General features: G+C 37.2%; 1 protein-coding gene across 2 annotated transcripts in view; it reads left to right on the top strand.

The window, feature by feature from the left end:
• The window catches only part of LOC149573218 (pleckstrin homology (PH) domain-containing protein), a 380091-nt gene that overhangs the window by 203197 nt on the left and 163078 nt on the right, over positions 1-13816 (top strand). For both annotated transcript variants that reach the window (XM_089814397.1, XM_089814396.1), the window contains exons 35-36: positions 13271-13563; positions 13694-13778. In XM_089814397.1, the coding sequence (XP_089670523.1) occupies positions 13271-13563; positions 13694-13778 (378 nt within the window). The remainder of the gene's footprint in view (positions 1-13270; positions 13564-13693; positions 13779-13816) is intronic.

Here is a 13816-nt window from a genome sequence, read left to right as displayed (position 1 = left end):
TTGAGCTGTAAGTAATGCATTTCTAGCATTGTCTGCGAGATTATATTTATCAAAGAAATCAAGGGAGAATCAGGATTCAAAAGATGAAACATCACTATCGAGATTCAATAGAGGAGTGGATACTTCTAAATCCAAAATTCATAGTTTTGAAACTTGCTGACGTGTGCTATCCGTTGTAATTTCAAAGCATTAAATGCATGAAATGATTGGTTTCAATGGAATGTCTTGTTTAGAATCAAATGCTTGAAATTTATATCTATGCTATGCATTTCTAGACTATCTTGAATAAATGATATTGTGAAAGAGAATTTAAGCTAGGCATCATTTTTACAATTACAAGTGACTGAAAGAAGGTGAATTGAGCTATGGTTTTGGCATGTCCTCTTCAAAAAGGGAACTTGCTAATTTTTATTGAGAGAAAGCAAGATGGGTTTCAGGCATACAGGGTATGACCATTTGAATGACTTCGAGAGAATTGAATAGAATTGGTGATAGAAAATTAAGTCGTTTAGATTTGGAAGACCTTCATAAAAGAATAAATAGTGAAGCACCCAATTATTGAGAAGCTCGCTATAAGTAGTCTCATGCAAGCAATGAGTTTTCCTATAGTTGTGCAATGTGTAGAACTAATGATAGAATCCTTAGACAGATATGATACAAAAGCCAAGCAAGTTAACAAACCAAATGAAGAAGTTTTTATTACTCTGGGCAAGGAAACCATACAAAATTTCTTTTGCTTTCTTGTAAGGAAGAAATATGTAAATTGGGATTTTTCTCTATTGCAATCCCATTTTAGTGAGAAGAAAACATAATACAGAGGTGCTATTTCGTGGGAGAGAAGGTTGGGCCAATCCAAGCTTCCGAAGACTATTTATGGTGCCAATTTTAAAGGTGAAATTGCAAACATACTTGTTCTATTGCATAGGTTAAAGGGAAGTGAAGAAGCTCTGAATTTTGAAGAATGGATGTTCTTCATACAAACTATATGCTTACAAGTAGGACACATGGACTAGGGGAAATAATTGGTGACAAGTCTTATTGAAATAGCTAAGTATAGTCACTCCTTTCGCATGTCTTCTTACATTATTTATCCCCTAGCTTGGACCTTGCATTGGCCTGGTTTGAAGCATGTTGAATAATTTGAGGATGATGTGCAAATTAACAACTTTTATCCTTGCCTACAATTGCATAATAGCTATACAAAAGCTATGAAAAATTTAAGAGGGTTAATGATGCCTTCACTATGAAGCTGACAACGGAGTTGCAAGGATATCTTGAGCGGATGATTTCTCCATAAGAAGTTGTGGTAATTTCAGCATAAGACACCCAATTGCTGACTTTCACCTATTCCGAAATAGAGGCATTTTGATAGTTTTCCATATAAGTTACCTAGGTACATGGATGCCAAAATAATTTTGATTGAATTGCGTAGGCAAGTAGTCTAAGTAAATAAAAGGTATGGTGATAAACACAAAGAAGGTATTCCTTTTCGCATTTCATTAGGAATTTCTTCATGTTCTTCTAACTTGAATGCTATTAATGTTACTAAGGCAGCAACTACCTAGTATACCTTCGAAAAATATGAGGTTCTTAGGTCACATTTTAATCATAGAAATTATGTGAAGGATAATATACAATTGGGTTTAGCATATCGCCTTGTGAAATTCTTAGAGACTTTTTGGAAAATTGGAGAAAGGTCATGGTCGAGACCATGGTTGGAAAACTCTCACTTGGCAACAACTCGCCAAGCCCCTAAAAGTTTATTTGAGAAAAAATCGGTCAATTTTTAAAAAAAATTCGAGAACCTAAAAAATAGCTAAAATTTAATTTAAAATACTTTTTTTTTTTTTTTTTGCATTTTTCAATGAGAAGATGCATTTAATGAGTTAATTAAAGAGAATACAAAAGAAACAACAATTTAGATATATATAAATACATAGTGGGTACAAAATGGCATTCTCATGTGGAATGCTAATGACAAAAAGCAAAATAGTAAATAGTTTCTATAAAAAAATAACTTTTTTGGCTTTACTTACCATGGCCAAGTTGTTTTGTAAAACTCGCTGAGTTTTTTCCAAATACTTGGTGATTAAACGATGGTTTTTTTGAAAAAAGCAGCAATTTTTCTTTTTGCAAGTAAAACTGTCAATAATTCACCATCAAGAAAAACTTGATGATTACTAGCAAATCACTGAGTATTCGACGATTATGCCAACTATGGTGGAGACTGGCCATTGAACAAATTAAAGATAATAACCTTGGAATTGATATTGAGGGAGTTGTGGAGGACAAATTTGAATTGATGGATCCTCATTGCTTGGAGAGAATCAAAGGCACACCCCTCAAACCCATATAATAGAATATTCTTGAAATTGATGATTTTGATAAGAGGATGGCCATGATTATGTAATGGTCACCCTAGAAATGCCCAAAAACTAAACAACTGTTGATAGGAATTTTGTCAAACAGTTTGCATCCAACTCATTATTCCTCTGTTTACTAATCTAACCCCTTATGACTTTGGAAATGAGACATTTATATTGTTTGCTTGCATGGAATTGAAAATCACTCAACATGAACAAAATAAAGTACAATGTAGATTGGAAATTGTATTACAGTTGACAAGATGCCATTTTCAATATTAAATAAAATGAAATACATGGCAGATTATCAACTCACTAATTGCTCCACTATTATTGACATAATGCTCAAGCAAATGTTATTGAAACCCGTTGCTACAATGACATGAATAGTGTTGCGTGAATAGTGTCACGTGAATAGTGCCACATGAACAATACTCGTGTGAACAACTTTGCTACAGTGCTTTGTCTTCCAAACAGTCCAATATCTTTATAAAATCATTCCCTCAAAGTAGCATAAGCGTCAGATGAGTAAAGAAGAAGATATGAGCAAAACGTCAAATCTGCCTGTAGTTAGAAACAGACCCAATCTGCCTAATAATGAAATTGATAACAATAGATTTCAAAGGCCAAACCCCAAGGAAATGACGTCTAGAATGTCACAAGAGAGGATAGTGTTAGGTTTCTTTAAATTCTACGAGTAAATCGAATGAGGCAAAGAATATGCTAATAAACAAACTTCTTTGTACTTGTGTGTTCATTATCCACATTTCTATCTCATATATATAAGGTAACCAAAGGGCATGTCCCTTGAAGAGACATGACCCTATCTAGGTTGGCCCTATAATATAACTCCCATAATTGACGCTAAATGAAGAATATGATTTGTAAAGTCATTAACCAACTTTAGTTAAGGTTATCCTTAATAACCACTATCCCTAAAGAGACGCCAATAATGCCTATAAAGGAAGATATATATATATATATATATATATATATATATATATATATATATATATATATATATATATATATATATATATATATATATATATATATATATATATATATATATATATATATAATGCTAGATCAGATCTGTGTGATCTGTACAATTAGATCAGCATGATAATTGAAGTTACAGTTTCAACACTTCCTCTTAACGTGATAATCATACTGAGAGATAACATATATAACATCATCAATTATGATGAATAAGCATAGAATGATACTCTATATCTATCTGAATCTTCTTAGCATGTGGTATCATTGAACACATGATACTATGCCATATTACTATACCTGGGATATGACATATCACTTATACTAGTGATAACAGTATTGCAAAGAATACAGTATACAGGATAAAATCCAGAGAATAATTAAATTCTTCATTTATCCAAGCTGTGTCTCATAGGTACTGACATTCCTATATCACAACATGATCCTGAGTTAAGATCTACCAGAACACAAGATAAACTCCAGAGAATAATAAAATTCTTCCTTTATCCAAATTGTGACTCACAGGCATAACAATGTTTACATCACAATGTGATGTTGAACTCATCTAGATTTGACAGTAGATCTCTACTGTTTAGCACATTATCTAAGAGATCGCCATCTCTCATAATGTCTTTTATCTAAGTGTTCATTATCTCAGAGATCATAACCTCTTAGATAATGAATACAAATGGTGGAGCCCGTAATAATCAATAGCCTAACAATACAAATTATTTTAATAATAATTTAAAGAATACAAATGAATTACATTTCAACCATACCAAGTCTTTTCCTGAAGTGAACTATCTTCACTCGAGAGAGAGGTTTGGTAAGAATATCTGCTGTCTGATCTGTAGTGCAAATGTATTCTAATTTTACAGTATTCCTATCTACCTTATCTGTTACATAATGGTAAGGAATTTCAATATGCTTGGACTTGTCATGAAAAACTAGATTCATAGAAAGCTTGATGGAACTTTGATTATCATAATGAATAATAGTAGGATTCATGGGTTGACCACATAATCCAACAAGTAACTTTCTAAGCCAAACTGCCTCTCGAGAGGCCACTGTTGCGGCAATGTATTCAACTTTTGTGGAACTCTGTTCTACTGATACCTACTTTCTGCATATCCAAGATATTATTGCTGAGCCTAACCTGAAACATCCTGAAGTGCTTTTCCTATCAGTAACACTTCCAGCCCAATCTGACTCTGTGTACCCATGTAAGTCCAAGTCAACTCTTTCATACTAGAGCCCAAGGTTAAGAGTGCCTTGTAAGTATCTCATAATGTGTTTGACTACAACTAGGTGGATCTTCTTTGTCTCACACATAAACTGACTTAAGGCATTAACATCATTCTCAATAAAGGATTGGTATTCTTCCATCATAACATCCTTCCAAATAGCATTTGAAATATTGGTGGTTTTGATTTAGATAAATCACTTATTTTGGTTTTGGTTAGATAGTACTAAATTTGACATCAAATCCATGATGTCACTTGTATCGGTATCCAGACATTAAGTCTACCAAGTACTGAATTGGATGTCAAATCCATGTTGTCACCTGCATTGGTATGCGAATGTCAAATACATAATATTCACCAAGTGCTCCGAGTGCTAGTATCCAGACATTAAGTTCAACAAGTACTTAGTCCTTGAGTCGAGAAGACTCAAACCATGGATTGCCACTATCCACAAATCATAAAATAAATATAATCACATAGATAAATTTAGCCAAATATGCAACCAATATGGTCTATGTTATATCAAATACATGATCATGCAAAATATCCAATTATAGACTCAACTATATAAAAGAGCTTTAGTCTTTGCTATAACATAGCCAATGATTATAATAAACGCAACCAATAATGTAGCCTAGGCTAAATATAGTCTTGAAAACTAGGTGAAAGTAGGTCCATAAATAAACTCCCTCTTAAGTTCAAGCATCTCTAAGGTGGATTCAATCCACGTATGCAAGTTCTCAATTTATCCATTGCTGTTTAAAGTCAAAAGTCAAACCAAATTGAAGTGACTTGGTCCATGACACTTAATGTGATCTACTCCCTTAGTGAAGAGTTTACAAGTTTCCTATCCACTCCCTCTGAAGTTTAGGTTTAACTACTTTTGGTAAGACTCCCTCTCAATGTGTACCCTGAAATGTCCCCTCCCATTATCTAACCAAAGTTTACGGATAACTTCTCAAGGGGTTACGAGTCATAATCAAACCATGAGAATTTTCTATCTGTCTCTTAGTCCAGATTTATCTCAGAATTAATGGTTTATACAGCCAGTTTTAATTCTTTAACTCATACTTAGAAATGAATATAATGTAATATCCCTATTGATATTCAACCTTAAACAGAAAAATATTCTACTATGTTTAGAGTGCACTTGTAAATGTTTGAATGCTCTTGGAAATGATTCCCTTTGACATTTGGACCTCTGTGCACCTCTGCACACCTTATGCACAACACTGAAGGCTTGCAATGACCTTTCCAATGCTCTCTCTTTTCTTTAAATAATAACAGGGTGCGACCACAAAATTAGATCTTCTTGGTTATTCGCCTTAGATATGTTTTCACTTTCTCCGTTGATCAATACTCCCAACGACAAACAGAATAGTTTTTCGCTACACATACACATCCCCACAATACAAATTATCGATGCTTTTATGGTTCCACTAGATAATAGCTTCTTGGTAAAGGTAGATCAGATATATCGAACTCCTGATACTATTATGTCTTTCATGTCATCTCAAATGTATTTGAGCACCAATTATAGAAGACATATACCTCCCATTTGCAACCTCAAACTCGCCGCCATAAATTTGGTGCAACGGATTAACAAAATATTTATACTTAGCATTGAATTGTTGTAGTGTATGCTGAACCATACGACCATGGTCAACTTGGCCTTTTGCAATCAAGGTAATTTGCTTCTCTATAAAGCTTTGAATTTTTGGCAACCATAGATTTGCGTCAATGGATAGATATCCTCTGCTTAGTATGATTCCTAACACTGTAGGAATAAGCTGCCTTCCTGCATGTACCTGTGCATAACTCCTTTCACAAAATAGCCCCAATTTGGATTATTGCTTTGGAGAGAAAGGGTGCCTTCAAAATCAAATGTTGTTGGGTAGGTTGCGCTCTCCGTTCAGGGGTAACTTATGTAACCTTGTGTGTACAATCGCTCAGCTATTTGCATAGCATGAAGAGGCCCCAGGCCTAGGGCACTCAAAGCCACCTGAGCATATTTTAAGGAATTAAAACCGGAGGGATGACTTTTGCTTTCTTCCTTTTGTGAAACATCTACAACCTTTTTGGAGCCAGAATTAATAAGCAATTTCTAAAAGACTTTGCATACATCTTGGTCAAATACTTTGTTCTGATTCCATAATAACTGAAGCTGATAACCACTCTTGTTAATATGTGGTCGAATAATCCAAAATGGCTCTGGTTTACATGTGGTAATTTCTAGATGTTGTACACAAAACCCAAGCGTTGGTGTTTGATAGGGCCCATAAGAAGTAACACCGGAGTCGAGGTTTCCATATTTGCCCTAAAAAATAATGTGTCTGAAATTGTGTAAATGCAACTCCAACTTTTAGATCAATCTCTTGACGTGCATCAAGAGCTAGTGCTTCTTTTTTATTTGGTTCAATAATATTATTCATGGCTTTACTTATGTCTTTCTATGTTATTGCAAAAAACCGCACATGGAAAACTTGCTGACCTAGTCCCCTCCACAGCATATTGAGAGTACAATCTATTACTTTGAAACATATATTCTCACCCTCTTAATTTTGTTGCCTTGTGTTGATCTGCCTTCAAGCTGTTAGGCTTTATAGAAGGAAGTAGACTCTGATACCATGTTAGGTTTCTTCAAATTCTGCTAGTAAATCGAATGAGGCAAAGAATGCTAATGTACAAACTTCTTTGTACTTGTGTGTTCATTATCCACATTTCTATCTCATATATATAAGGTAACCAAAGGGCATGTCCCTTGAAGGGACATGACCCTATCTAGGTCAGCCCTATAATATAACTCCCATAATCAACGCTCAATGAAGAATATGATTTGTAAAGACATTAACTAACTTTAGTTAAGGTTATCCTTAATAACCACAATCCCTAAAGATATGTTGATAATGCCTATAAAGGAAGATATATATATATATATATATATATATATATATATATAATGCTTGATCAGATCTGTGTGATTTGTAGTATCAGATCAGCATGATAATTGAACTTACTGTTTTAAAAGATAGACATTCTCTAATGCCAAGAACGGATCTGTAACTCGCATATCAATTTTCTTCTCATATTCAACCTACCGAATCAAGCCACTAACACTCCCTTTATTCTTTCTTCAAGAGTCGATTCAACTCACTTGAGCAATGCGGGATAAACGATGTGCAATATAAAACATATTAAAATAATCACTTATGTCTCCCTCAGGCACCCCTTTGATTTGCATGCATTCCCATAAAATATATACTAAAGTAACACTTTAATATTTTACAACTCAATTAAATGTTAGTTTAATAATACTTTAGGCATAAAAATATATTAGCTACCGGATTCTGAATAGCCCAAGTGATAGCTCGTCGGAAAGCTCTTGCCGAGGAGTATCAAATCCAATCACCAAAAGTAGCCTCCCCTGTGTCTTGCTAACTTACCAAAAATAGTTAGTATGCCTAAGACTTGAGTAAATCAACTCTGTTTTGGCTCAAACTAGAGATGACTAGGCCAAAACACTCTAAGATCCCTTTAAACCCTTTGTTAGCCCTTGGGACCATGTAGAACTTGGCTAACATACACACACGCACTTGGTTGACTACTAAAGTGGGGACATCACAGTCCGCCCCCCTTGAAATTGCTTGTCCTCAAGCAATCTCAGTCCAACCTACTAAATAACCTGTTCACTCTCCTATGTAGCATCCTCCTCCAACAAGTCTTTTCATTTCACCAAATACTCCTTCACTATCCTGGTTTTGAGTGTCCTCTCTCGGGTGTCCAGAATAGCCTCGAGTACTAACACGAGCTTCCCCTCCTCATCCAAATGGGGTATATCTGTAGAAGGAACTACACTTTGACCATTGGCTTTCTTAAGCCTCGACAAATGAAATACATTGTGCACCCGAACTGCCCTCTAGAAGCTCAAGCTCATAGGCGACTTCACCCACTCTACGAATCACCTTGTAGGGACCATAAAATCTAGACTTCAGCTTCTTTGCTTCGCTCTTCTTGAGCGATGATTGCCAATATGGCTATAGCCTCAAATACACCATATCCCCTACCTCAAAACTGGGCTCTACCCTATGTTGAACAACAGACAACTTCTGCTGATTTTGAGCCTATTGTATTTTCTCCTTGAGCGCTCTCAAGATATCCTGACTATCCTGCAAAAGGTCTTTGGCTTTGGGCACTTGGCTGTTCCCCAAAACTAAATCCATGAAGATGGGTGCTTCATACCCATACAATGCCATAAATGGAGTCATCTTGATGGTCATGTGATGTGGTATTGTAAAAATACTCCCCCATGTAAAACCACTTGACCCACACTTTTTGTTGCACAGTCACATAGTTTTGCAAATAACCTTCCACCCATATATTTACTATCTCTGTGCCCATCTATCTGAGGGTGGTCACTCATACTAGGTGTAAGATTTGTACTGCACAACTTGAAAAACTCTTGCCAAAAGGCGATCATGAACTTGCTATCCCTGTCGCTAACAATAAATCTCGGTATCCAATGCAACCTGAAAACCTCGTTGAAGAATAAATCTGCCATCTAAGTTGTTGTATAAGTAGAAGGAAAGGCAAAGAAGTGAGCAAACTTTGTCAATCTATCTACCACCACATAAATACAATCTCTTCCCTGCACTCATAGTAAACCAGTGATGTAAGTCCATAGAAATACTTTCCGATTTCTTGTTCGGAATGGGCAAGGGCTGTAGTAAACCTGTGGGAAACGTGTGCTCTTCCTTATTCTGCTGACAAAGTGCACACTACCTGACATACCTCTGAACATCATCCTTGAGCCTTCTCCATGAGAACCGCTCTTGGATCTGCCTATAGGTCTTGAAGATCCCTGAATGCCCAGCTGTAGGTGCATCATGAAATGCCCTTAGAATCTCCTCTCTAAACTGTGATGTGGGGATCAAATAAACTCTGTCCTTGAAATCTAATCAACCCATCCAACACCGCATGCCTGTCATCTTGAATGGTGCCCGCAACTATCCTAGAAGCCCAATCATCTCTTGCATACTCCGCTGCAATTCAATCTCTCCAATCTCCTGAAACCTCTTCCAAAGCGCATAAGTGAGGTCTCCAAGATAAAGCATCAACCACCACACTTTTCTTACCTTTGACAAACTCTATATCAAAGTCATAAGCCTGCAATTTACTAACCCATTTCTACTGTCGATCATTAAGATCATGTTGGCTCATGAAGTATTTAATACTATTGTGATCAGTTTGATCACAAAACGCCCACCTACCAAATATGATCGGAATTTGGCCAATGCATGCATTATGGCTAACATTTCCCTATCGTAAACAAAATAACTCCTCTCAACTCCTTGAAGCTTCCTACTCTTGAATGCAATGGGGTGTCTCTCCTATATCAATACTGCTCCTATCCTGTCTCCTGAAGCATCACATTGAAGCTCAAATGGCTTCGTGAAATTAGGTAGAGCTAGAATCGGACAAGATGACATCACCTGTTTGAAGTGGTCAAAACATCTTTGCGCTGCCTCTGTCCATGTGAAGGCTCCTTTCTTGGTAAGATTTGTCAAAGGTGCGGCAATCTGTGAGAATCCCTAATGAACCTCCTATAAAAACCACATAAACCAAAGAACCCCTTAAGCTATGTGAGGTTTGTGGGAGTAGGCCAATCAACAATAGCTCCAATCTTTTCAGGATCAACTTGAACACCATTGATAGTGATGATATGCCCAAGGTAAAGGAGCTCGATCATGCCAAACTCGCATTTTGATTCCATGGCATACAATGACTCTCTATGCAGAATAGATAACACCTCCTCCAAATGCTGCAAGTGCTCCTTCCAGGTCTTACTGAAAACCAAGATGTCATCAAAGAAGATCAAGACGAATCTCCTCAATTTCCCCCTAAACACCTGGTTCATACAACTATGAAATGTGGCAAGTGCATTGGTTAGCCCAAACGGCATAACCATGAACTAAAAGTGGCCATAGTACATTGGAAGGCTGTGTTCTTGATGTCCTCTGCTCTCATCTTGGTTTGGTGGTATCTTGCTCGTAAATCAATTTTGGTGAATAAGTGCACCATGCAACTCATCAATCAGCTTATAAATCCTAGGAATGGGATACCTGTTTTTAATTGTTTTCTTATTCAGTGCCTTGTAATCGATGCACATGCGCATCATCCCATCCTTCTTCACTAAAACTAGTGCTGAAGCAAAAGGGCTTTTGTTAGACCTAATGTGCCCCATCTCTAGTAGCCCCTTAATTGCCTTCTCTGTCTCATCCTTGTGTTTCTTAGGATGATGATAGGGGGTAATCATGACCGATTTGGCTCCCTCCTCGAGCTCAATAACATGCTCTATTCTCCTGTCAGGAGGAACCCCATGTGGAATATTGCCAAATACTTTGGTATGCCTGTCAAGTATCTCTTGGATATCTGGTGGATGACTCTTTACCTATGGCTCCTATGGAGCTGGCATAATGAAACATTTTATTGCCCATTCTATGTCAGTATGCTGAAAAAGTCTTTGCATTCTCCTCAAGGAGACTACTTTTAGCAACTCCCATCTGAAAGTCCTCTGAGTGCAATAGTTTTGCCCTCATGCTGGAATCTCATCTCCAATTTTGCTAGTGAACTCAACTAGCGAGGCCATCCATGCCATTCCAAGGATGACGTCATAGTCTCCCATGTCTACTACATAGAACTCATCCTCCAACTCATAGCCATCTCCAAACTTGATGCGAAGATTAGATATCTTCCGAGTGCATAATAATTTGTCTCCATTTGCTACCATGACTCTAAACCCACTGTAAACCTCTCGTGGCTACTAACTGTGCATCTATAAAGTTATGTGTAGCCCCAGTGTCAATGAGAGAGATCACTTTCTGCCCCTGGATAGTACCCTTGACCCTAAATGTGATCGCCTTTTAAGCCCCTGTCAATCGTGCCAATGACCTATCATTCGTAGGAATGATGTTCTCCTCTAGAGTGCTACTCTCATCCGAATTAGAGTGCTGATCCTCCCCCTCTGACTGTGACTCCCCTGCTGAAAAATATGTCATTTGATTTGCCTTAGCTTTGAGAGGGCACTTATGAGATAAGTCCCAAGGCTCTCTACAATGAAAACACAATTTCTTCCTCAACTCATTCAGGGTGTCATTATCCAACTTCCTATTATCCCCTTTTCGCTGTGCATCTTGGTAAAAAGGTTTTTTGTCCTTATCCTTATCCTTCTTCATATGTGAATCCCTAGGCCGAAATTTTCTCTTAAAAGAAGAAGGTGCTAAGTCACGAGCCTTCTTAGTGGCCTCCTATAATGTAGCCAGGTCATGCCCTTTGACCCAACCCCTCAAGGGATTTGAGAGTCCATCCATAAATAGCATTACTAATCTCCTCTCTGAAATATCTATAACTAACATAGCTAACCTTTGAAATTTATTGATGTACGTCTCAACTGATCCCCACTGCTTGAGCTGTGCCAACTCTTTAAACTATAACTCCGGATCTTTGGTATCAAATCTCTCTTTGAGTCTCTCAGTGAACTCCTCATAAGATGTGATCTGATTATGCCCCAAGGTTACCATGCTATGGTGCCACCACTCATGTGTTGGACCATCCAAATGAATAACCACATACTTGATAGCCTCCTCCTCAGGCATTGGATTCAGTTGGAAGTATGTATCTACCTTCTGCACCCAAGCTCATGTAGTCATCTTCCCTGACTCATCATAATAAGGTAAAGAAAGTTTTCCAACTTTCTGTCTCAGCCCAAAGTCTTGATTTCTCCCTCCTGCTCTAGGCATTTGTCTCATCCTCAAGTCCATATAATTTTTGAGGGAAATATCCGCCCAAAACTCCGGTCCACTAGCCTCCTAGTCTCTCCTGAACTGATCCTGTAACTCGGTAATCTGTGGTTCATTTACTGGTTGAACCGGATCTCTAGGTGGGAAGGTGGGTAGAAGAGGCCTCGAACTTCTTGTTTCCAGTACCATTTTTGACCAAGGTAAATTGGGGACAGCATTGGGGACGGGAAAAATCCATCCCCGTGTCCCTGTTCCATCCCTAGGATGGGATTGGGCCAAAAAAGGTCGGGGACACATCCCCACGGAGCACAGATATAAAGTTATCTCAGAAAAGAAAGGAGAAGTTTTTTCAATCCGAGATAGGTATATTTTGTATATGTTTCTATGCAATGTATATGTATAATTCTTTTCTTTCTATGGAGAAGTTTTTGAAATTTCAGATTTCTGATTAGCACAATGCTTAATTTGCTTTTTCGCAAAGAAAACATAGAAATTTGAAGTCACTAAAGTAAACACCGTTGTTGGAGAAAACAGATCTGTTTAGATATCTAAACAGTGCTTATTCTTAGATAACTGGTTAGTGGTTACATATCATTCTGGCCCCCAACATAGGGAGATTGTCTACCTATATCTATGCAGGCAAATCTAGATATAAGAAATATGATACTTTCTAGTTTAAGGCTGTACTAGAAGTTGATTTTAAGGCTGCACTAAAAATGAAAAGAGGGAAAAAAATTGTCAGAGATGGATTCTCAGGGTCTTTTGTGTCCTTTACCCCCTACTTTATGGTGGTTTCTTTTTCTTGGCTGTTCAAACTTAAGATATCTATAATTTCCCTTCCCTGATTACTTTCATTGTTGTTTTTCAGGTTTACATTAAAGGGAGACAATATAGACCTAAATGTCAGAGCCCTTGGATTGACCCTTGAGGCCAGTAGTGGTGTTAGAGTTGTTGAGCCTTTTGACACAATAGTTAATTTCTCAAGGGTCTCTGGAAAGACAAACATTCACATAGCTATCTCAGAAATGTTTGTGAATTTTTCATACAGCATATTGTATTTACTTGTAAGGATTCAGGAGGATATCTTTGCCTTCCTTGCCATGTCGTCAAAGAAATCAACAGTGAAGTGTTCTCAATTTGATAAAATTTGGGCAGATGAGAGTAAGTTCCTGTTCATTTTCTATTGTAAATTTTATTTGTAGAGGGAAAATAATAAATATACATATTTGTTGGCATTATGGCTTGGGATGACTCTACTTGTGATGTTAATTGTCATTCTCTTGTTATCCAGGGAATAACAGTAAGCAGAAGTGCGCTTTTTGGAGGCCCCAAGTTCCACCTGGCTTTGCAGTTTTAGGGGACTGCCTGACACCACTGTGAGCTCCTTTTTCTCTATATGTTAAAAAGTTTTAAT

This window comes from Cupressus sempervirens, chromosome 2, assembly GCF_028749045.1.
Source record: "Cupressus sempervirens isolate cs-2001-9-10 chromosome 2, ASM2874904v1, whole genome shotgun sequence".
NCBI lineage: Eukaryota > Viridiplantae > Streptophyta > Pinopsida > Cupressales > Cupressaceae > Cupressus > Cupressus sempervirens.
This window is presented reverse-complemented; position numbering and strand designations above follow the sequence as displayed.